Raw genomic sequence first — 26,343 nt, 5'->3', positions numbered from 1 at the left:
TGTCCCTTGCCTCGGTATACTTAGGAGGTATTGATATACATTATGAGAACGCCACGACAATAGTCACGCAATACTTTGGATATTTCCTTATATTATCTCAGCTTTTTGCCACGGCTCATGGGAGCCGGGGTCAGCTTGGTAACTAATCCCAATAATTGGCGTCAAGCACTATACGAAAGCAACTGCTATCTGACTTTCCAACCCAAAGGGGAAACTAAGGCCTTGGGATTAGTCCGGTTTCACGATGTTTTCTTTTACTGAAAATCGACTGGTACCTAGATTAGATATTTAAATATATTTACCCCGGTTGCATGCTGCAGCGACGTGGTCGGCTTGAGATTTAGTGAAAAGTCCATCATATACGGCAACCCTCATCCATTCTCGCTGTTTGCTCTCCACGTACAATCCGTTCTCGTCTATCTGCAAAGTACAAGCTCCAGGAAGCTAGATGCAACATGCCAATTTATGACTATTCTGTAATTACTTAGTGCGAGTGAGACATAAGCCTCTATAGCTTGATCCTCTTTTTCGGGACGTTTTCTCTTATTGATGAAGATCCGTTTAGATTAGCAAAAAAAGTGACATTGCTATTCAGTTCTATGTACGGCGAGCTGCAAAAGTGCATAGCCACACCCACTTTAAGAATAGAATTAATCATAAAGTGGCCAGGTACATGTACAACTGGGTGTGATAAAAAGTAAAATCAAAACTTACAATTCCCATTTCCTTATTCAAACACAGCTCCTTACAATCATCATCAGAATGGGTCTTGGAGCACTCGTTACTTATATGGTTCCATTTCTCCTTTAGGTCATTTATTTCCTTGAAATAAAAGGGAAGTAATTAGTAAGGAGGCATGGGCAAAATTGTAAACGAGAGTTAATAGAAACCTATATAAATAGAAACCTGATGGAAGAAACATGTTATGACTAGAGTCTCGGGTTTACAATTATTTTTTATTTTTTTTTATTTCCACACTTACAACTATCTTTACAGGTACTAAACCTAAGGCAATAGTGTAACTATTAACAAAAAATTATTATGTTACCTCCCGTGTTACATAATGTTTTCCATCACACTTGCGACGAAAAAATAATATTTTATGCGAAATACATTTTAATTACGGCAAAATAACAGTACCCCTAGTGTAAATAAATTCGATTTCCAAACGTGACGTACGCGTTTGCGTTTAGTCTCATTTTGTATTGGATTTTGAAAGAGCGCGCCAAGCGGGACGTTTTGGAAACTCAAAATCCTATACAAAATGAGACTTAACGCAAACGCGTTCGTCACGTTATGATGTCGATCAAAGTTACACTAGGGGTACAGATATCGTCAGCCATTTTGTTAATTTTTTGACGTAAATGCATAAAAGGCAGAAGCCAATTCAGCATACTGCCACGATACAAAATTTTGTGTAAGATAAATATTCATCAGCTATTCGGATATGACAACAATCAAATTTTCTGTAATAACGAATAAAATTTAATAGTAAACTTCAGTATTTTAATGTAATACTCATTTATCGCTTGATATTAAATAAAATAAAAAATCGACATTCGAAGTTTTATAATATCTTATCGTTAAAGTTACACATAAAGACAGGTATTTTTTTAGGAAAACTTGAGTTTAAGCAGATATAACAAAACACGTGCTCATTATTTTTTGCTGCTTTCAAACATATACTCAAAAGAGCCATTAACTAGCAAGTTGCTTGAGCATCACTTTCTATAGGAGTTAGAAGATATAGTAACTTTTTAGTACTTTGAAGGCCATTTTCTCCTAACAGGTTGAGTTTGGGCAGCTAAAAAAAATACGTGACCGTTATTTTAGACTACTCTATAACATATATCAAAATGAATCAAATCGGAGTCGGACAGTTGGGTACCCTTCCTTGCAAGAAGTAATTAGCAATTCGCAATTGACGAACTTCGATTTTCCCGGTAGGAGCCCAGTTTTGAAGAGAGATTTTAATCAATATAAGGTTATAAAATCGTTAAAGTTTCTCTCTAGCCGTTTGAAATTTTCAAGCTTTTGAAAGCCAAATTTTGTAAGTAACGCAGTTTTTTTGCAACTTTTTGTACGGTTTTTATGAAGATATATTAAGACTTGATAATTGTGCATGTTTTAATGCGGTAATTGTTTCTATTAAGCTTTTAATTGATGATTAAACAAGACTTAAACTTTGAAAACGTTTTTAAAAAGTTTGTTAATAAAAGCTAATTGCTACTTAAGTCTTATTAATGTCACAGTTTCTTTTTGGCGGAGGGCACTTACCTTAATTCAGTAAGTCGATTAACTAACTTATTGGCATTTAAGTTAAAGTTATTTAATCTTTGAAATAAATATGCAACTAGTTACAGTACTTATGCTTTTGAAATTTGTATTCGTCTTACTGTTTTAGTACATTTAACTATTGCACGTACTGCGTTTCCGCGTAACGAAAAAAAAGAGTCTCATTGGCGTAAGAGCCAATAAATCTATTCATTTATGCCAAACTATGAATATGGCAGTTGATAGAAATGTATACTTAAATTTTCGTACATAAATACAGAAGTTTTTTTTTTTTTCTCAAAATCGAAAAGTTTTTTGGCTCTGGTGTAAAGTTTGCATTTTGGCAGTTACAGCAGTTCCGCTTTTTGTCATCGATATAGAGATGAAGATGAAAGAAGTGTTCCAAGATTTTTATTTGTAATTGTATTACCTTTTCTTCCTTTCTGCTTTCGTACATAGCTCGATCGTATGTAATCTATAAACAAAAAATATATTTGTAAACAAATATTACTGAACGTCACATCAATTAACACCTAAAATGACATTTAATTTATTTTATAATTACAATTAATTATAAAATAAATTAAATTCTATTGGAGCCGACCGGCATATGGAGAAGTGACGGCAAGAGACCTGACGGGATGTCCTTGATTCCGTGGAGTATGGGGCGGGTGCTGGTGTGGGATGCAACCTGCGTGGACACGCTAGCCCCGTCACATCTCCACGGAACCTCGGTAAGGGCGGCAGCTGCTGCGGAGGCGGCTGAAAACGCAAAGGTGGGGAAATACCGCGGTCTCGGTGCCGAATACAGTTTTGTTCCGTTCGGTGTCGAGACCCTGGGTCCGTGGGGTCCTGGCGCTCTGTCTCTTTAGAGACCTTTCAAAGAGACTCAAGGACGCAACTGGGGACCGGAGAGCTGGCAGTTACCTCGCTCAACGCATCAGTCTGGCAGTTCAGCGGGGTAACGCAGCCAGCATCATCGGGACCTTGCCGCAGGGACCTTTTTTAGATTTAGTTTAGTTTAGTGTAGTTTTATTTTTGTATAGTCTGTATTTAGATTAAAAATATATTTACGCTGAATATTGTATTATAATGTATTGTATTATATATAGTTACCTTATCATCATAATTCATATTGTGCCAACAAGTTTTGTAAATTTTATAGTGTTGCAAAATGTAAATTATAATTATTATACCTACTTAATATCTTATGGCCTTACCTGTAACCTTATAGTTTTCCTATGGCTTACTAGAAGGATAAGTTATATGAATTGTCGTAATAATAAAACACACAAATGTTTGTATTTTTTATAAACATTATTACATTTAAGGTTCTATGCAATTAACACACTGTAACACTAACACCTTTGAAACGTTTGTTATTGTAGATAACACACATATGTATTACATATTTTTTTATTTTTGAAACTTAATAATATACAGCATTACAGTCGAGACCAAAGCACTGTACAATTCAGATTATATAATAGGATTACAAACAGATCACAATCAACTTTCGTCCATCACCTCGCAATACCGCAGACACATCTGATACACAGCCGTCTATTGACTTGCAAACATATCACAATCTGGTGCCCATGACAGAAGGTAGTTCAGCAGCCTTAGAGCCCGCACAGCAGGCGAGTTTTTATGTGCTACAGTGCGTGTAATTGGGACGGCCAATAGCTTGTGACTTCGCGGTCGCAGGAGATTTTTGGGCACAAATGGAATAGCGAGTCTAACAGTTCGTCCTACCAGCTCAGGACAGTCTGTCTCGCCACGTAAAACTCCACATGCTGTCACCAGGAGATTGTAATTGCGTCTGACTGCAAGGGAATTAAAACCTAATGATCCTAACAAGTACTTGGTCGGATATAAGAATGGATAGTAAGTATACAACTTTTTATACAAGAACCTAAGAAATGTTTTTTGCACTTTTTCTACGAGAAGGGCGTATGTGATTTCAGCTGGGTTCCAAACAATACTTGCCGCCTCAAGCTTACTCCTCACAAGAGCCGTGTAGAGCAGTTTGATGGCTCTGGGATCGTTAAATTCGCGCACATTCCTGATGTCGAAACTAAGTCGCTTATAACAATTGGCAGCTAATCCTTTTATGTGATCATGAAAAGTAAGAGAGGCGTCGAAGGTAACACCCAGGTCTACATATATGTATTTTCTCCACTTGCATGTACACTGAGATGCCCAGCTAGATGACATACTCCTTCAGCTGCTCAGCAGGAAGCGGCGACAGATACGAGCTCCACAAGGCTCATGTTCATCTCGGAAGGCGCGGCAGGAAGATTGGCGGCCATATGCAGCCCCCGCTTCCACGTTGCTGCCAACGAGCTGAATCAGCTGCGAGCCGAGTTCTGGCTCGATTTCTTCACAGAAGGTGCGGCGAGAGGGCAGGCGGTCATGTGCAACACCCACCTCTACGCCATCACCGGTGAAGAAGCTCAGCTTCTGAATAACATTATTTGTTATTATCGCGTGTATTAAATAAAATACGTCTTGTTGTTTTTTATTTTGAAGTTAGGTGAGTCTGCTAACAGCTGTCAAAGTCTAGTGTCATCTAGTAATGGCCAGTGGCATTTAGCTGTCAGGAAGATCAAAATGGCGAAGACGTCTCGAGAATATTTTTTGTGTTTTGCTCATTCATGTAGTTTAAAGTGTAATATTGATAGCTTATTATGCAGTGAACTATCGTAGAAGTGTGCAGCTAATGAAAAACTAATCTTGAAACGCGTTTAACCATATTTTAATCAACACCCGGCAATCCATCGTGGCTTTACAGTCCAGCTATCTCTTTACTAAAAGCAACTACCGAACAACGTCATGCTCTACGAGCACACTTAAAACTTACAACGAAACTTGACATTGGCAAAATCATCATAGATTTGATGGAAGCCATATTTTAAAAGAAGAAGAAGTTCAATATAAGAAGGGTTTAGCCGAGGAGTCAGGGGTAAGGTTCTTTTCCCATCGTTTTTCCCTTCCCAAGCCGTATCCGTTTTACGAGGATCGTAGCCATAGGCACGACCTGTGCGGATGGTGTGGACACATGCTACCTTGAATAAGGCTGACTCATAGCGAAGGGGTATTAGGAACATTATTTACTCTGTAGGGGCCTGGAGTAGGTAGGAGTCTGTAGTTAGGGTAGAATAGGATAGGGTGTAATTTTGTGAAGATGTTTGCCACTTTCACCCCAGAAGGCGAGATATGTGAAGGTTGGAAACCTTCACAGTCTCTTGATAGATAACTGGCAACGATTATTTGAATTCAGAACTATCGCCCTGCTGAAGGAATAAAGATCTGCAGGCGATTTTATTCTGAAAGTTGCAAGCATCTGTGTTAGTCGACATTATTGTATTTCGTTTATGAAGAAAATAATATATAATAATATTGGAATCTACCTTGAGCGTTTACATTCCCCACCTCAGCTAGTCCGTATCACTTTTACAGTACACATCGTCAAGCGTTGAGGTTCGAACGATACGGCGGATGGTCGCTATTCAAATCAAGAAAATGGCGGCACTTAGTGAATTTTATGATATGCCCAGGAATGTTATTATTTGGTGGATTTTACGATCGGCCGCCGACATAACAACTAACTAGACTAACTACAGAGAGATAAGCTGAGTAGAGCTAAAAAATGAGCCCACGTGTATTGCCGCGAGCGACTCAACTGTAGATAGTGCGCGCAACTTGAGAACGTCGAATATTGTAATGCCGCGCAAGATTTTTAGCATAGGTAAGTTTAATCCATATGACAGTGACATGACATGATGACAGTGACAAAGGATCATAGAAATAATGGTTTCAAGGAAACATATAACTATGATAATATTATTAAAGAATGGCCTAATTTCAGTATAAACATTAGGATTAATAATATCTTCAACAAAATAAAAGTGTGAAATTCTCCAATGTAATTCCATGACATATTTCTTTGAGCAGCATAGACAACCTCATTGACCGTAATCCATACATCCACACCAATTAAGAGTTTGGATGTTAATATTTTTTTATATTTATTATTATTTCACCATTAAACATGTATTATGTACAAAAAATATTATAGCACGATATAAAGTAAACAGTTATTTCATATAGATTTTATTTATCGAGTATAAATAAAATTTGATAGTGGAGTTTGGTATTAGTACTTAGGTGTTGGGATTGTTGCAAATAAAAAGTTCAGACGCGATAACAATAATAAATCTATATTAACACAACTCAATACTAAACGGTCACTAATTACAATAATAAGTAGGGAGCGATATATAATCGAGCTCGACCGTTAAAGATAGGTACCAAGAGAACGCGAGGGAGCGATACGATATCAAGCTCAACCTGTGATGATAGGTACGAGGCAACTTGTCGAGTTGACGTCTGACTACGAACTATCTCTGACTCCCGCGATCCCGATCATTATAACCTTGCATCAGGTACGTAATAGGAATAGCGGTACAGAACCTATAACGGTTTCGCACATTGCGAATCCTAAAGTTTTCCACGAATTACCCCGCTGGCTATAAATTAGTTTATGACTTAAAGTTAACAATATTCGGAAACTGACAAAGAAATAAAACAAAGAGAGATTAACACAAAGGCAAGTGCCGACAAAGGGAAGGAAACATATTACTTATATTACAATGCTTTTACAAGCATTCCCTGTAACGGTCATAATAAACAGTTAAGTATGCTATTAACTAAAATGCTCATTGCGCATAACGGGAAAAGCTAAATTAATATATTATTTATTTAATATCATCTAAGCTTGGGCGAATGTAGGACGCAGTTCCTACAAATGTATAGCCGGCCAAACAACTTGGCGAATGTAGGACGCAGTTCCTACAAATGTATAGCCGGCCAAACAATTTGGCGAATGTAGGACGCAGTCCCTACAAATGTATAGCCGGCCAAACAACTTGGCGAATGTAGGACGCAGTCCCTACAAATGTATAGCCGGCCAAACAACTTTGTCAGTAGATAAAGGCGCGAAATCGATAAATATGGGACTATAATCCTGTAGTGTGAGCTATTACTATACGTTTGCAACCGGTGTCCTTTTTATCTAGCCACGGACGAAACATTTTTTTATCAAAACACCCACACCGTCCCCAAAACGACGGCCATATGACCACCCCACCAGTCGGTGGGGAAGCGACACGCGACAGCCGTCGCAGCCGTGAGGCGGTAGCGGCCCCTCATACCCCCCTGACGGGGGTGGTATCGACAGATCACTCACTCACTCTTTCTGTTCCAGGTCAAACAAGGAGAAGATGAGGCGCCAGGAGACCCTCACACTGAGGACCATCCTCAAGTGCCCGCGGTACGTCAGCAACGCAGCCCTCGCCGAGACACTGAAGTGGCGCGGCCTGGAGGAGTTCGTCGAGCGTCTCGCGCGGGTCATGTTTGACCGCGCGGACAACGCCGGCCACGACCATCTTCGGGACATCGCGCCGCACCACAACACCAGACCTCCGGAGAGGTGGGCTCGGGACTTGCCCCGAGCCCTTCTACACTAGTAGCTGAACAAGCACTGCACATCACACACATTCGGACACAGCCTCACCAGCACGCCGCACACGCCAGCTAAGCTGCCGGTCGCCTTCACCGCGGCTCCGTAACCTGGCCCCGCTCAAACGGTATAACGGTATTGTGACGGAAGAGTAACTACGGAACCCTACTCTGAGCATGGCCCGACATGCTCTTGGCCGGTTTTTTTACTTATATTCTGTAACTTAGTTACGTACCTCATATAGTTCCGAAGATAAACATTTTCGCACTTCGTCACTTTTATCGCAGTCCGATTCAAGCTGATGCATAACGTCGTTCACTGTAAATAACACGACAATAAGTCTTCGGTTACCGCGATATATATATATATATATATATATATATATATATATATATATTTTTTTTTTTTTTAACACAGTGCAAGCTTACAGTACTACACCAATTCGCTGACACACTAGAAAAATGGATGTCAGGAAAATTAAAACATACAAACAGATAACATCAAGAAAAATAAAATTTACATAGTCAGTCAATTAATTACAATATTTAGCATATATAAAATGTCAAGGAAGATCAAATTTACAAATTCAGCCAATTAATTACAATAATTCAAATTCAAAAAGTGTCTAGCAATATTGCATAGGTACGCTAAACTATTGGCAAACATGTCGGCATCTGCGTACTGAGCGAGCATTGAATGCAGGCTCGATAGAGCGCGTGAGGTACGAGTGTGCCTCGCGTAGCATGTGCGAGCAGAAGGCCGCTGCAACAGGCATGGCCGGCGGCGTGGTGTTACTGCCCCGTCCGCATCCTGGGGTATCCTCTTAGGAACTATCAATCCCATCTTCTCCAACACCTCGGGACTGTCGACTCGATGGTGAACGATCGAGAGATTTTTTATTTTTTATTTTATTTATTCATTTTAATTAACACAGTATAACAGTTAAAACTAAAGCACTGTGAAATTACATATTGAACCTAGACAATCTAGACATGTATAATTGGAAAGAGTTGACATGAAACATAAAAATACAAATTAGAATACAGGTGACACTTATAACACAGAGGAGGGACGAATATCCATCATCTCGCTGAACCTCAGACATTCATCACGCACTGACATCCATCTACTTGCAAACACATCACATTCAGGCGCTGATGCGAGGAGTGAATTCAAGCTGCGTAAAGCTCGAACAAAAGGAGCGTTCCTGCGCGACACAGTTCGGGAACCCGGCACAGATAAAAGACAGCGATTACGAGGCCGAAACTCAAATCTAGAAGGTGTTGGGACAAACAGACGCACTACTTGTGTTGTTAACTCGACACAGTCAGAGTCACCGCGTAAGATATTACAGATTGTAGTGAGAAGTGCTGAGCTGCGTCTTACCTCTAGGGAGTTAAATCCCATCATTCCCAACAAAAACTTGGTGGGATAAAGGAATGGGTAATACCCGTACATTTTTTTGTATAGGAAGCGCAAGAACACTTTCTGTACTTTTTCCAGTTGTAAGACATATGTTGTCTCGTAGGGACACCAAACGACAGAGGCCGTCTCAAGCTTACTCCTCACTAAGGCATTGTAGAGCAGTTTTATTGTTCTTGAGTCAGTAAAATCCCTGGCATTTCGAATGACAAATCCCAACCTCTTGTAACAGATAGTGAACTAGGAGTAAGAACTTCCTCCTTAGTTCAAGTGTCTCCAGCCCGACCATCCCCGAGACAAAGATGGAGGGATAGAGATACGGATAGTACCCATAGGCTTTTTTATATAACCAACGAGCAAATTTGCGCTGTATTCTCTCCAACATTAGAGAGTACTTGTCCTCATAAGGATCCCAAACAATGGCAGCATACTCTAATTTACTGCGCACATATGCGTTATATAAAACTTTAGCCACTCCAACATGAAACTGTTTACATATCCGCATAACAAACCCTAATGTTTTACTCGCCTGCTTACTAATATTAATGACATGTGTGTGAAAGTCAAATCTATCAACAAGAACTAAGCCCAAGTCGCGGATTTCACTAACTCTTTCCAAGGTGGCATCGGCTAAACTATATTGAGTTAGGAGTGGCGAACGTTTGCGTGAGAAAGTTATCACCTTACATTTTACACACTCCACTCAGCCGATTTAACACACTCCACTCAGCTGCAGCATCAATATCAGCCTGCAATCTCGCACTGTCAGCCATACTACTGATACCTAGGAACAGCTTAAGGTCATCAGCAAAAAGAAGGCATTTAGCGCTGCGAGTTACATCAGGCAAATCATTAATCATAAGGAGAAACAGCGTAGGCCCTAGAGTACTGCCCTGACTTACTCCAGACCGGGTGTAGTAATCGCTTGATTCAAAACCGCTCACCCTGACATACTGTTGCCGGTTGGACATGTAACTAGCGAAAAAATTTAAAAGTTTTGGCGTAAACCCAGTTAGCGCTAGTTTCCCCAACAGAATGTCGTTGTCGACCAGGTCGAAGGCCTTCCTGAAATCGAAGTACGCAGCATCAACCTGGCGTCCCTCATCCATCTCTTTACAGACATAGTCAGCGAGAGCCACGAGATTAGTTGTTGTAGACCGGGACTTACGGAAGCCGTTCTGGCTAGGGTGCAGACGATCAGTCACCTGACGACTTATGTGGCGATTAAGTATCGTTTCGAAGACTTTCCCGAACACTGGTAGAACTGCTATAGGTCTATAAGAGGTAACTTCAGTGTCCGGTCCTCCCTTAGGAATACTCATCAAATATATTTTTGTAAACATAGTGGCATTTTCTCAAAGGTTCGCTGGAAGAGATCTCTTTTAGGGATAAGTTCGCCTTTGTACAGACCATTTTTTTTGTTTTGTTTTGTCTGTTTTATGTTAACCTGTTTATGTGTATAAAGTGACATACATACATACAGACATACATACATACATATAGAGTATACTTAATTTGTGTAAATAAGTCTATTAATTAACCTATGTATTTTAGGCAGTAAGCATCCAATAAAATAAAATAAATTTAAAATTATGTTATGGACCAAGTGATAAATGGGTCATTTTACGTAATGCTCAGGCATTATGTAAAATTCTCATTATGAGATGGCAATTTGATAATAAATAACTATTCAAATAAGTAACACTTTGTACTTTGTACAGTAATTACTAGTATTCATCAATCATCATGAATACTCCAGATGTGAATATCCGGACATACGAAAGCAGTATTGTAAGCTGAAAAAGCGACCCTTGCTAACGCTTTTTACTTCGTAGATAGACGCCTAATAGTCTACCTTCACGTCAGTTTCTAGGTCATCTAGAAGTGACTCAGGTTTTTCGTCTATAAGTATATTTAAAAACGTCAATGTAAAACAGCCACTGTTTATTTGAAATGAATGCGTACAAATATTAACTACTCACAACATTACTATTAGAACAAGTTAAATTATTTTCTGAAAATATTATAATGTATTTATTTAAAATCGAAACTAGCGATGGGCAATTTAAAACATTTCACATATTTCCTTAACGGTGACATATTTCAACTGTTGAAAATTACATAATTGACAGGAAATGTTTCTGATGAAAATGTTACCGTGTATATTTCACATAAATTTCATGCAGCCTTCCGCTACTCCTGACCTCAGTAGGGCGGATTGTGATCAGAAAATTCGACAATATGTGACAGTAGACACGTGGCTAAGGGGTAATCGCACGCGGTTGTTATACGATGGATGGAAGTTCAAGACCATGTTAGGTACGCTGCGCGTTTTTCCTTTCTTTAATTTTTTTAAACATATCTGCTATTTGTTTTGCTCCGTATGTGAATAATTAACATATTTCATTTTAATCTCTCATACATGAAATTTCATTTTACTTACTCTTATACGTTATCCTAATACTAATAATATTCGTTTATGGATATAAAAAGGAGCGAAAACTTAGTGATGCAAAGTTTATAGCAATAAGATTTTGGTACGTGTTTGATACGACAATTGAATAGGTAAAGTTTGGTCTGACTTTGAAACCTGAATATGAAGATTAGTCACATCTACTTCAGCTCATAGAACACCTACTGCCAAAATTTTATGAAAATATTCTGATTATGTGAGGTAGAAAGCTGGTTTGAAGTTTAATTACCTGGCTCAACTTATTTATAGGCGGGTAATGTAACCCAAAAATATTAAACATTTTAACCATGAGATGAGTAACGGAGATAATACACGCGGTTCGGATGTGAGGCCATTGTGCGTGCACCCAATTCTTTAAAATGGATACTTAAACCAGTTTAATCGCTGTTTTCTGTAATCGTATGTATAATTTTGAAGTAATGAATAAGATGGCGAACAAAGATGGATCAAGGTGTTAATGAAATCTTAGGGAATATTAAACTTTTAAGTTATGAGTAGGTACGCAGATAATGTTCACAAAAGAAGTAAAATGTGGGAAACTATTTATATGAGGAACTCAATAAGTACTAGATGTTAGGGACACCCAGCGACGATTTCCTAACCTAGTATTAAGTATCTTATACCTTTAAACGAGCAATTCTTGTATATATATATATATATATATATATATATTTCTGTGATCTCCAAAACGGCTCTAACGATTTCGCTGAAATTTGGTATATGGGGGTTTTTGGGGGTATACAATCGATCTAGATTAGTCTTATGTTTGGGAAAACGCGTGTTTTCGAGTTTTCATGCGTTTTTCTTTCGACGCAGAATATGGTCGCTAATTTCGTATTGCCGGCGACGCGGACGGCTAGAAACGAGTGTTACGGGTTCGAATCTCGCCCGGTGACAAACCTTTGTTTTTTTTTAAATATGTTCAAGTTTATATATTTTTTATTTATTTTTATTGTTTTAGACAAGTATAATTTAGTAAAAAAATGTAGTTAAGATTATCACCTATACACCACCATATTACAATAAATAGTTATAACCGAGCAAAGCTCGGTCGCCCAGGTACTAATTTTATTATATAAAATCATGTTTAGGTAGATGTGTTAAAGGATTGTTTTAGCTATAAATTCTGTGGGCATAAAATCAATCGCTGGCATAAAATAGGTTTATACTGGGTTTATAACGTGAGGTAATCGCGCGGACGACGCAGCCGAGTAATGTTTCGACCTTGGCGCGTAGAAAGAGAGAGCGCCATACTAGGAGTATCATGTTGTCGCTTTCTTCTATAATAAAGCTATAATTTATAAGAAAAGGTTACACATTTTTGTGGAATAACATATTTAATGCCTTAAGAATAATATCTTTTAAATATATTGTATATTATCTGAGTTGTTAACAAAAAACACATTTTATGTCATTTAAAATCATTTACGGCTAAATCAGCTTTAAAATTATATAAATACTTAGTTTTCCACAACTTTTGATATACTTAATCATTGTTAAGTGCAGGTTTATAGATAAATAGTTAATAACATCACAATAATGCAGTAGTAACGGACAATTTTGCTAGACCTTATGTCTTTGTAATAAGGTTGAACATTAGTAGCCTGAGAAAGGGGCGTGTAATTTTGATGTAGTTTCCAGAACCTTGTGCGACATGAAAGGGACAAAAGATATATATGTTCGGTGAGTAAGGCAGCTCCGCAGCGAATCCGGCTTATTGGAATATTCGAGAATTCCAATGGAAACAGATGTCTAGGATATTATTCGTTAATTTTTCCCCAATATTTTTCCACAATTTGGGATCAAATATGCATATTTATTGTCGACGCGCCGCTTGCGCAGTCAGTGTATCTTCACCGGTTCGCAAAGTAAACAAATAAGTACTTTAATTACGAGGTTATTCTGTTCGGGGTCAGTGGGTTCGGGAATTTATTACTTTTTATTATAATAATATTTGACATTCATATACCACAAGATTGATGTAATATATTGTAAATAATTGTATATACCCGTATAACTGTATTTGCATGTACATGTACTTATCGCAAATAAAATAATCTGAATCTGAATGTCCTGGAAGCTAGTTTAGTTTTCGATTTCTTAGTGTTTTTCGTAACTAGATTTAGGTATCATACATATATAGACTCGGTGCGGTTTAACAGACTTGTAAATAGTAATTAACTTTAGTGCTCATTATAGATAATAATAATTCGATGCGTATTTCATTTGTTTCCGAATTAGTGTCCCGTCCCGGAGGTTAGGAAGCTAGGTCTTTGTGGGTGCACTAGCTTTGCAGCTGGTAAAAGTGTCGACCGTCTTCCACCGGTAATCTAGGCCGGTGACGTAGGTCGATCGCCGAAGAGCACTCAACTGAAGACTATCGAAGAGGAATAGGTTCGCATGTAGGCCTATGGGGTTCCGGCCTCTAGTATCGCCTACACTAGATGTGTTTCAAATGAGAGGAATCTCTATGGTGAGGTTCATTTACTAGAAGCTACTTTGCATCTTTATAACTAACTATTGTGGCGCAGTGATCCAAAGAGGGTCTTGGCCTCCAAAACGAGAGAACGCCACCTGTCCCGATCCTGTGTTCCTGCCAGTTATCGGCTTTAAGTTGGCACAGATCCGCCTGTACACTGTCGCTCCAGCGGTATCTGGGCCGACCCACTGGACATTTTCTTTTTTTTGCATCTTTATGGTGATATTATTTTTACTCGGTACAGATGGTCGAATTTTAAGTTATTAATCAAATTTTCGAAATGTATTTCTACTCCATACCCCATTTCTGTTGAAATAGGACCTGATTGAATATGGTGGTGCTGAACTGGTTCATTCACAGCAATGTAATGTGAGTGTTATTGCAAAAAATAAGTTCATGGCCTTAATTAAAATGTTATGGAATGGAAAGTTATTCAAAAATTATGGAAGAATTTTGATCAGGTAGGCTGAGCAATGAGCTTCGATACCTCAGATAGTTGTATTCTGTCCGCAGATGTACGCAGTGACGCATACAATGTCAGGATGCCGTGGTGGTGCAGATGAACTGCGTGCTACAGATTATTTTGGAAGCAGAAGGAATCTGATCTCCGCTCTAGTGTACCAGTGATTACAAAGGAAGATGATGTACGCAGGGGCGCGTACAATGTCAGGGTTGGCCATGTCGGAGAACGACAGAATTATGCCATCTATTGCCTTTAAGAGACTATTCATCACGCCATATTTGACAAATACAGCAAGCTAGGGTGTTACGTTCTGAGTCGCGTTTGACGCAGTTCCTCCAAGGCGTCATAGAGTGCGCTGTTAAAACAATTAAAATCGAGAACAAATGAAGTTATGCTGTCAATCATTCTGCAGACGGAAACGAGAGAAGATGACGTTGGTGGCGGTTCCTGGGTCTAACCCACTGGCTTGCTTAAGATAAGGAGTGTAATTTGTAACCAATTTTGTCCAGTAAAGACTGTGAGTTGAACATCGTATTTCATTGAAAGCCATCGTCATCCACTATTGAAGGTTCTGATGTGCTGTCGCTAGTATGATACGCCCACGGAATAATATATATATATATATCGCCGTGTGCCTGCTATACGGCCACAATTCAAAAAAATTAATTTTCTGGATTATTGCAGATTCGTATTCAAAATTGTTCAATTTACGACCTTATTTCGAGAGCCATAGCAGAAAAGGTCTTTAAGAGCCTTTTTCTCACAAGTGGCCTTATGGATTTGACCATAAATTGTCAAAAGATTCCCTGCAATACAGCCACTTGCCTGCTCCCGCGGCGTTCGCACGTGAACCTGATGGCCCTTTTGAGTTGTGGCTATATAGCACACGTTATAAATGAAGCTTTTGAGTTGCGTCCTCGAAAATAATAATTAGTTTAGTGATAATTACGATGAATCACTATAAATATAAAAGAAACAAACTGCAATTGGTCGTGTCACAGCAGTAAGTATTACACTTATTATTAAAAAATTACCAGCTCGCCACCGAAACTACCACAACGCAACAAAATGATTAAGCAAATCTCAACTTTGTTTTCTTACAAGTGCGGTTCAATATGGCTCATCAGTGAGGGTCGTGAGCCTAATTCATATTTTTACCCGTCTGAAGAAAGATAAGCATTGAGCATGTTTTCGAAGAGTGTGTATGTATTTAACTAACATTTTATTGTATATAATATTATGTGTGTCTAATTCTATAGAACGCTTTACTGCCAATAATATGCAACGGATTTTATTGCGTGAGGTATATTACTAACTGTGTTCGGGATGGTTGTATTCGGGATTGTGTCATAATATTGGAATTTTGTTAAGTATTATAATAACTGCTATTATTTTGGGGACTTTGGCGCCAAAAATTAAATCACGTGGAAAGTCGTTACTTTGATATGTTTACATTTACTATGCTAAAGGCATTTTCGTGGTAATGACTGTGTTTAATGTTTTTTTCGGTGTGTGTCCTAGCTATTCAATTTATTTCAATTAAAATGCTTTTATGAAGAATGATAGAAACTAGATATAGCTATGTTTTATATGCTTGCTTGTTTTAGATCTAAAATTTCGAGGACGATCGACGACGAGTAGATCTGCTAACACACGTAATGCCACCTCGGACAGTCTCTCTCGTGTGACACCTTTGTCAAAAGCGAAGGATTCACCAGAAAACAGAAGTTTTTCCTGTCTTGATTATGACCTAATGAAAGACATGTTCAAAGGACGAGGAAGACTATTATTGGACGCTGCTCGAGCCCTACAAGATTCACCACCAACTATAAGCGATTTTAATTTTTCCGAAAGTCACTCGCAATATACACAATGCATTGATGAACTATTACAGACTGATTATTACATACGTTGATTCTACTAAAGTAACGAAGAAAAAATATTTTGTATTACAACGCTTTTTTTATTAGTGCTAAGTTGTGATACATTGTGATATTCGTTATTTCTTGAACTGATTACCTATGATTAAGTTTAGTGACCAGTAGTTACGTGTTATTCATGTTTCATGTGTATTGTGTATTGGCCTTTTAAATGAAAATATACAGCAATTTACTACCTTTGTATTTTGTAAGTCTACTTACAGAAGACTGATTATTACATACGTTGATTCTACTAAAGTAACGAAAACAAAATATTTTATATAACAACGCTTTTTTTATTAGTGCTAAGTTGAATTGCATTGTGATATTCGTTATTTCTTGAACTGATTACATAAAAGAAGTTACCTACTTGTAAGAATTAACTTACTGAATACATTATAATAAATAAATTGCCTGCAATGATTTTAAAGATGTTGATTTCACAAATTAGCAAGGAACAGTATTGTGTTTTGATTTCTTATTTTATAATATAATAGGTATTCTAAATACTTTTTGTTATTTTGAATGTCTTAAAAAAGAAGTTTTATAAGTTTTGTCCAAATTTTATAAATAACCTTTTAAAAAATTAATATTATTTGGTAATGCCATGGTATAATATTGCTGATTATAAGCTAGTTACACATATTATCACGTACAGTGATCTTGTTCCTATCAAAGTTGATAAAATAAAGGGATTTTAACTATTTTGGTGTTTTTATTTATATTTGCATGGTAACCTTGTTGGCCGCATCCCAAAATCTTTAAAAAACGTTTCTGCAATACGGCCACAACTCTAAATACCTGTATTTCGGGCCTTGTGTCTTAAAAATATACATTTTCTTTTAAAAAGTGGCGTGGTCATGAGGAGGGTTATATCATTCCGAGTAAAAAAAGCTAAATTTGAAATTCATAGACCTAAAACTAAAGGAGTAAGATCCTATTAAACACCCTGAACTATACTCTCACAACTTTGAGACGCGATTTCTCGAAAAAACGGTTTTTTGAGATGTGGCAGTGTAGCAGGCACACGGCGATATATATATATATTTATTTATTTATTACAAGCCGGGGTTTGAACCCACGACTTCTGGATTGAAAGTCGCACGTTCTTATTGTTTGGCTACCGGCGCTTTATTTGGATTCACAAATATTTAAGAATAAGGTTTACCGGTAGAATGTCTCATGGCATTAAGTTCGCCATTTGTATATTAAGTTTTCTTTTGTGCAATAAGGTTTAAATAAATACGAGTAACTATATTTACCACGGTCGCACACGTCAGCGAGTCTTTTGGCTTCGTCTTCGGTCAGTATCTGTACATCTACGGTAAACTTCAACCATTCGAACATTTTACTGCTCTGGTACTGCTCCCCGTCTACCTGCAAAGTACAAGCTATTAGAAACTAGAAGCAATATGTCAATTTTTGACTATAGTGTAACTAGTGCTATTGAGACAATCCTCTTTAGTGGGGGCGCCCAAGAGTTTTTTTGGAGTTACTCGAGCGTGTCAGATTAAGATACGAGTGATATATTCTACCCGTGGAGATCTACTTTAACCGTTTCTCCCGCGCTTTTTATAGCCTGAATGAATTCTACAATATATTATTATGATGTAATTGACATTCAAAAAAACAAATAATGTAATTTATATTATACTAGCTGACCGGGTAAACTTCGTATCACCTATCGTATTCGTATTATATAAATGTATAGTCCCAAATGTCTCCTATTAGCACGAGTATGTACAATATTCTTTCGGAGCTGTTGTGGCATTTCCCTATTTATAAGATGTAAAAAACACAGGTCTTACCGCTTACCGCGAAACACGAAACTCGAAATTTCGTTACCTGCCTCTCTATCGTTCGAATATGCAAGAGTGATAGAGGAGCAGATAATTCCAATGCCATTTATTCAGACTCATAATAAAGGACCCCTCGGATCCTCAGATATCGATTTTCACTTTGATAACAGCAAAAAATGCAAGAATTAAAGATGGCTGCCGTTTATTCCAATGTAGACCTGAGGTTCATAGGATTTTATTTCATATATCATATTTATTTATTGTGTACATAAGTATAATTCCAGATGGAATAGCTTTAGGTTTGTGTCGTACAACACATGCGGTGATACGTAACAATAGGCTAATAGTGGACGGGAAACAAGTAACAATTAATAAAGAATTGGAATTGGCTACTGTTATAGATAAAACCACACAAGAACCTAAGTATGACCATAACATAAGAAATACATCACGCATCAAGACACAGAACCAAACAACATCACGGAGAGCACTTCACAGGAATCAGAATTAGTATAAACGTTTTTTCGAAACTTATAACCAACACTTCATTGGTTACTGAAGCACGTGCACTGAACAAAGCGGAAAGACTAATAAAGGAACTTGATGAAATACAAGAGCAAAATGGAGAGGTACACGTCATCTGTTTATCGGAACACTTCATGCGTGAACAGGAACAAAATCTATTGAATCTACCGGGATATAAAATGGCTCAATGCTTCTGCAGGAAAAAAGAAAAGGGGAAGAAAGAAAATCGAGGTGGAGTTTGTATATTGGTAAAGGAAGACATTGACCACTGTGAATGAACTAGCAAAGAACTATTCTTTTGAATGCTGTGCTGTGGAAATACCTGACCTTAACATTATTGTAATATGTATTTACAGAATTCCTAATAACGATTATGAAATATTTTTTCAAAATCTAGAGCTCATTTTTAGTAAATTTCTCAATACTAAAAGAAAAATCATAGTATGTGGTGATTTCAATATTGATAGACTTAAAAAATCTAACGCGAGTATTTATCTAGATAATCTTCTTGCATCATTTATCTTTGAATTAAAAATATCAGTACCAACAAGAGAAGGTGCTCACCCCACATGTATTGACAATTTCGCGACGAATTGTGTCGCTTAACTTCAAACTCAGATAAATCCATCCGACCCTCTCAGCTAATATCTACCTTATTACCTTTTCATAATACTAAAATCGCATAATCTGATTTACCTGAGTTTGAAGCTAAGCGACTCAATTGTAAAAGCAAAAAAGTAAACACATTGACATATGATCTGGGACTATCTGATCATAAAGGTATTTTTGTTGCTATTCCTTCAAATCTTACAACAAGGAAACCACTTAAGCACTGGTTTTCTGTAAGCCGAAATTACTGTAAAGAAAATATGTTAAAGTTTATTGAAGCAATCAATACATTGTCGTTGTACTCTGTATATGAAAGTCTTGATGTCAACGATGCCTTTGGTGAATCTATCACCTTTTCAAACTATTTTTTGATCATTGTTTCCCATGGCGTAAAGTTAAACACTTAAATAAGAAAAAGCCTCTATGGCTAACAAAGGGTATCAAATTATGTACAAAAAAAAAGAGATGGCTGCTTTGGAAATTTAAGTTAAAACCTATACAGCAAAACAAAGAATCTTACGCATTATTTGCTAAACGACTAAAAAGAATAATTAGCCTAACCCAAAAAGCTCAAAATACTTATTATATTAAAAATGAGTAAAATAAGTCGAAGGCAACCTGGGACATTATAAATAAGTTCAAAAATAAAGCATCAGCACATACAATCAGTCAAATAACTAAATAATGCTACTGTAAATGATCCACAAGATATAGCTAACTACTTTAATGAACATTTTATTAATCAAGTGCCAGCAAATAATAATAGGTCACCAAATGCGAACACTGTAATAAATCATAAAACCTCATAAAACTATCTTCATGATGCCAACGGATAAATATGAGGTCACAGCGGCAATAAATAAGCTTAAAAATACAAAAACTCATATCTAAACTATATTCCTGGGACTACAGTGTAGACGTTGATGTGTTATGTACTGCACCTTAATTAGTTCTTTACGCGTAGCGGCATCCGATGCGTGGTTCTAACTCGGTTCGAAAAGACCAACTTGTACGCTGTCGGACCGCCGATGATAAATTAAACGCGTAATGTTATCTATGTACAGCATATAATACAATTATTTACACACTTACATGGAAAAGATACAGAATATTTACAAATAACGAGTTATTTATACATATAACGAGCTATTTATACATTACACACGATGTGCAAAATGTACAATAGTTGCTAATTGACAGAATATATAACAAAAGACGCGCCAGTCAGGCTGCCGTACGCGCGCAGCACAAAGGTTGGCAGGCCTGGCGCGGGTGGGAGATTGCTGACTTGGTTAGTTTGGTCCACAGTGGTGCTATAATTGTGCTTATACGTTGTTCAAGCTTGGAGTCTTGATTATTAAAATAAAAATCTTAGATACTTTTAAAAACTTCTAATTCGAGTTCCACAAAGATACTTAAGCTTAATAGAAAAATATGTTTCGAAATGCGTGTGACGCGCACATGAGCGCGTATCTCAGAGCCAAGTGAGCTCGCTAGGCGTCTAGAGGCGGCGAGGGGCGCGGCAGATGGGCCAACTGGTTTATTGGTATGCAGTCCCCGCTTCCCCGTCGTTGGTAGGAGCCGCAACATCCGTAATCTGACAATTATTTGTACGCATTTTTTAATATGACTGTTAGAAGTTCGAAAACGGAATTTCACATGGAAACAGTCAGTTTAAGAAAATGCGTACAAATAATTGTTATATTAACCACCACCATAATAACCATATCCACATTTTTTTCTACGATTTTTTAAACAGCCTACCAACCAACCAACCCACCAACATAGACGGCTAAGAGGTGGTTAAGGTACCTAGATGGCAGCATGATACCACTCCTATCTTAATCTGCGTGTAACTCAAAAACATCCCCTCTTGGGCTCTACTAGCTTATTAATCTTCTCTTTCGGACCGTTTTCTCTAATTTCCTGTGATCAACAATCTTGCTCATTGATAATGATCAATTTAGATTAGCAAAAAAAGCGATAGCACCTACAGGCTACATACTATTCGGTGCCATGTACGGCGAGCTGCAAAAGTGTATACCCGCCGTATGAATATAATTTACAATTCATAATCATTTATTTGCACATAAAAAGGAAATTAAATCATGAAGTGACCATGCACTTTTGCAGCTGGGTGTGTGATAAAAAGTACCATCAAAACTTACAATTCCCATTTTCTCAAAAATACACCATAATGCACAATTTTGGGATGGGGCGCAATCAACAAATATCCAATTCCATAATTGGAATAGTTCCTCTTGTGCCTTGAAATAACAGGAAAATAATTAGTAAGCGGGCATAGGCAACATCGTAAACAAGAGTTAAAGGAACCTATGTAACAAACAGAATCCTGATGGACTGAAGGGTTTTTGTGACTCAAGTCTCGAGCTTACAATTTTAACACCTCCCGTGTTACATTAGTAGACTGCAACGAGGGAGCAAACTAACATATTTACGGCGTGGCTGTACATTAAATCCTGAACGAAGCGAACATTCTATTATCCCTTTTCCAGGCCTCGCCAATCTACAAGGTTTTCCCAAAACCATCAAATATATTCCAATAAATCCAGCTTTGATGATTCATTTTATCATTCATTAATTCGGATGGCTAAGGATGAAATTCTATTGGCGCGTATGTGGTCGATAAATCGTACTATGCCTGGAAAAGCATGCCTCTGGAGTTGCAGGTGTACATAGGCTACGGAGACTGCTTACCATCAGGCAGGCCGTATGCTTGTTTGCCACCGACGTAGTATAAAAAAAAAGGGTTAAAAAATCCCTAGCGGAGCGGATTTAAGAGCGTAAACGCCCAAGGTGGCATTTTTTTACTACCGTGTGACACATAGGTACTGCATTTCACATCACCTATGAGGTAATTATAATATTATTTTCTCCAATACGCTCGACAATGTTCACCTTATTGTAGCAAAAGTAGTACGGGAAGTTCTTCGTTATGGTCAAACTCAAATAATAAAAAAAAGCGGCCAAGTGCGAGTCGGACTCGCCCATGAAGGGTTCCGTACCATTTATGACGTATTAAAATAAACTACTTACTAGATCTCGTTCAAAACAATTTTCGTTGGAAATTTGCATGGTAATGTATATCATATATTTTTTTTAGATTTTTCATTCTGTTATTTTAGAAGTTACAGGGGGGGGGGACACATTTTTTCACTTTGGAAGTGTCTCTCGCGCAAACTATTCAGTTTAGAAAAAAATGATATTAGGAACGTAAATATCATTTTTGAAGACCTATCCATAAATACCCCACACGTATGGGTTCGATGAAAAAAAATTTTTTTTTAAATTTTATGACGTATTAAAAAAACACTAGATCTCGTTCAAACCAATTTTCGGTGGAAGTTTGCATGGCAATGTATATCATATATTTTTTTTAGATTTTTCATTCTGTTATTTTAGAAGTTACAGGGGGGGGACACATTTTACCACTTTGGAAGTGTCACTCGCGCAAACTATTGTTTAGAAAAAAAATATATTAGAAACCTCAATATCATTTTTAAAGACCTATCCATAGATACCCCACACGTACGGGTTTGATGAAAAAAGATTTTTTGAGTTTCAGTTCTAAGTATGGGGAACCCCCAAAATTTATAGTTTTTTTTTTCTATTTTTGTGTAAACATCCTAATGCGGTTCATAGAATACATCTACTTACCAAGTTTGAAAAGTATAGCTCTTATAGTTTCGAAAAAAAGTGGCGGTGACATAATCGGACAGACAGACGGACATGACGAATCTATAAGGGTTCCGTTTTTTGCCATTTGGCTACGGAACCCTAAAAATCAAACCATTATTGTCGTATTTTAGCGGACGGGAAGTTATTACTGTATGGTTTTTTACTTTTTAAAAACATGCATCCACTAAGGAAAACACAAACAGCCAATTAATATAGCAGCGGGCTACGTCTACACGACCCGGTCAGCATCATTTCAAGCTATATGATAGTCATGTAAGTCCGTCGTGTATGATCGTGCGAATACTGCTTAATAAAATCAAAGACTATATAACTTTTATATTTTTTTAAGGTTCTCATGCGTGCAAATACAGCTTAATTGCACAATTATATTGAATGAGCCAATATTGAATGGTACTAAATGGCTGAATAGTTGTGTCTTTAACTTTTTAAAAATAATTAAAGAGCGAAATTGTTTTTGACGTTTTGGATGTGAAGGTTCGATTTGAGTGCAGGTTGATGCTTAAATTATGATTATTTTACCTGATTTCCTCGCATGTTTGGAGAAAAGCACTATATATGCCTCGGCAGGAACAGCAATTCGTGGATTCGTCTTTGTCGGACGATGCGGAGCGGAGTCAGACAAAATCGAAACTCATCCACGAATTGCCCTTTCCCGGCCTCTGCAATAATATACTATTTTCATAATATTACTTATGCCAAAAATATCTCAAGAAAAAAAAATAGTGTCCTAGAACAGAAAAGTGAAATTTTGATTCCTTTGACCAGGGAAGAAAAGCCTCTTTTTCCGAATAGGTGAAGTGAAATAGTACATTACGGTGCGAATAGGTAATTCAGAACTAGTGTGAGACAGTAGCCCCTTATGTACTGTAATAGTAGATTATTAACCAAAGGGATCTCACTGCGTTCGAGCGCCTAACTACCTCGGCAGGAATGATGCCTTTCACCCAAGTTAAACACTCTACTTTGCATTTCGTATACGAGGAAAATAAAATACATATGTTTTTTTTTAAGCATGGTTATGTATAATTTTTACAGTACACTGGGTGCTACTTTACCGCACTAGTGCGATAAGGCTAGGGTACTAGAAATCCATTTGATGTGATCGTATTAAGATGATGGTTCTACTATAAGTATCCTTTTTAGGGTTCCGTAGCCAAATGGCAAAAAACGGAACCCTTATAGATTCGTCATGTCCGTCTGTCTGTCCGTTTATATCACAGCCACTTTTTTCCGAAACTATAAGAACTATACTGGTCAAATTTGGTAAGTAGATGTATTCTATGAACCGCATTAAGATTTTCACACAAAAATAGAAAAAAAAAACAACAAATTTTGGAAGTGAAACTCAAAAAATTTTTTTTCATCAAACCCATACGTGTGGGGTATCTATATAGAAAGGTCTTAAAAATGATATTGAGGTTTCTAATATCATTTTTTTCTAAACAATAGTTTGCGCGAGAGACACTTCCAAAGTGGTAAATTGAGTCCCCCCTTCCCTTGTAACTTCTAAAATAACAGAATGATAAAAATAAAAAAAATATATGATATACATTACCATGCAAACTTCCACCTAAAATTGGTTTGAACGAGATCTAGTAAGTAGTTTTTTTTTAATACGTCATAAATGGTACGGAACCCTTCATGGGCGAGTCCGACTCGCACTTGGCCGCTTTTTGTTACTTACAGAACACGGTATGAAGGCTTGTCCCCACAATGCTGCCATTATGCAGATTACGACTTGGTTCATCGACGCCATTTCTTTAAACGTTTTCTTGAACTGAAGTGTATTCAAGCGGAAACTCAGTAACTGGCTGGTAGAAAATCGTTTTTACTCTGTAAATAAATATTTTGATTAATTTAATATGTGACATCATTATTATTTTTTCTATTTTATTATTCTTACACAACCCCTCAACACAAGCCTTATTGAGCTTACTGTGGGACTTAGTCCATTTGTGTAATAATGTCCTATAATATTTATTACAGTACATATGGGGCTACTTTATAGCACTAGTGCGAGAAGTAGCATATTACGTTACTGTGTCGAACATTTAAAGGGCCATATGTACTGTAAAACGTTGTACGATACATGTGCGAATAGGTAATTCGCAACTCGTGTCGATTTAAAACACTCCCTTCGGTCGTGTTTTAATTTATCGCCACTCGTTTCGAATTTCCTATTTTTCGCACTTGTATCGTAATGTACTATTTTATTTTATTTATTTTTTTATTCTTTATTAATTACTGTTAATATTAACCGACAGTCCAATTATAAAAAATGTGACCTTAATAGGGTATTTGACGGTACCTACTTAAAATAAATTAAGTTCACACCATGCACGAAATGCTCGTAAAGCCCCACAACATGAATAGGGAAACGTAGACAGCAGCTATTTATAGACGATTTCTATTTTATAATTCGTATAGAACTATAATAAAAAGTAGGTATCTACTTTGTACAAATTACCTAATGTGACCGTGACGTCATTTGCTGGTGTTTCATGTAAATTCCATAGTAGCAAATCGTTTTTACAGTTCGGATAAAGAAACCAATTTGGCTAGTAGTCAAATACCCTAGTTTTTTTTTTCGAAGTATTGCTTTTTTGTATTATATCATATTTAGCGTGCTAGATATCGGTAACTTGTGCGAAACTGTAAATATTACTCATATTATGTACCACTTTTTATCCAAAATAAAGAAATTGAAATTGAACTGCCAGTACTGCAACTGAAGATATTTAGTTTAATACTCGTATATAGGCCGATTTGTTTGTTGTCGATTTTGTTTTTCCGTTTAAAGATTTTTATTTCTCAAAAGAATAACAATTATTTGAGAAAAAACACAACAATCAATTACAAATTAAATTAGTGAGCGTAAATAGTAGTAGTAGTTGCAAGGCATATTTACTGGACCTCCAAAAGGAAGTAACGTACACTTTTGGTTGAATGACCTGCTCTATAGATATTTAAATTTAGTTATTTTTTTTTTTTGTATTCACTGCGTATTGTTCGGTTTTGCTATCCTGTCTTAAATGTAATAGTGTTAATGTTTCTGCTGTCCTTAGCTAGATGTACAAATACGGCGGTGGCAGAATAACAGCGTCCGTTGCTGGAAGTCCTTAGGGCCGCTGTGCCC

General features: G+C 37.2%; 1 protein-coding gene across 1 annotated transcript in view; it reads right to left on the bottom strand.

Annotated features, from left to right (window-relative positions):
- Window positions 1-25,013, bottom strand: part of LOC133531700 (uncharacterized) — a 131,114-nt gene extending 106,101 nt beyond the window's left edge. The window contains exons 1-7 of the mRNA XM_061870068.1: window positions 24,892-25,013; window positions 21,656-21,754; window positions 17,817-17,931; window positions 8,034-8,116; window positions 2,705-2,749; window positions 715-822; window positions 303-420 (exon numbers count right to left, since the gene is read on the bottom strand). Of these exons, the coding sequence (XP_061726052.1) occupies window positions 303-420; window positions 715-822; window positions 2,705-2,749; window positions 8,034-8,116; window positions 17,817-17,931; window positions 21,656-21,754; window positions 24,892-24,963 (640 nt within the window). The 5' untranslated portion in view covers window positions 24,964-25,013. The remainder of the gene's footprint in view (window positions 1-302; window positions 421-714; window positions 823-2,704; window positions 2,750-8,033; window positions 8,117-17,816; window positions 17,932-21,655; window positions 21,755-24,891) is intronic.
- Between the last annotated feature and the right edge of the window lie 1,330 nt (window positions 25,014-26,343).

Source organism: Cydia pomonella, chromosome 25 (assembly GCF_033807575.1).
Source record: "Cydia pomonella isolate Wapato2018A chromosome 25, ilCydPomo1, whole genome shotgun sequence".
Taxonomy (NCBI): Eukaryota; Metazoa; Arthropoda; class Insecta; order Lepidoptera; family Tortricidae; genus Cydia; species Cydia pomonella.
Note: the sequence above shows the minus strand (reverse complement) of the source record. Positions and strands in the feature narration are given on the sequence as shown.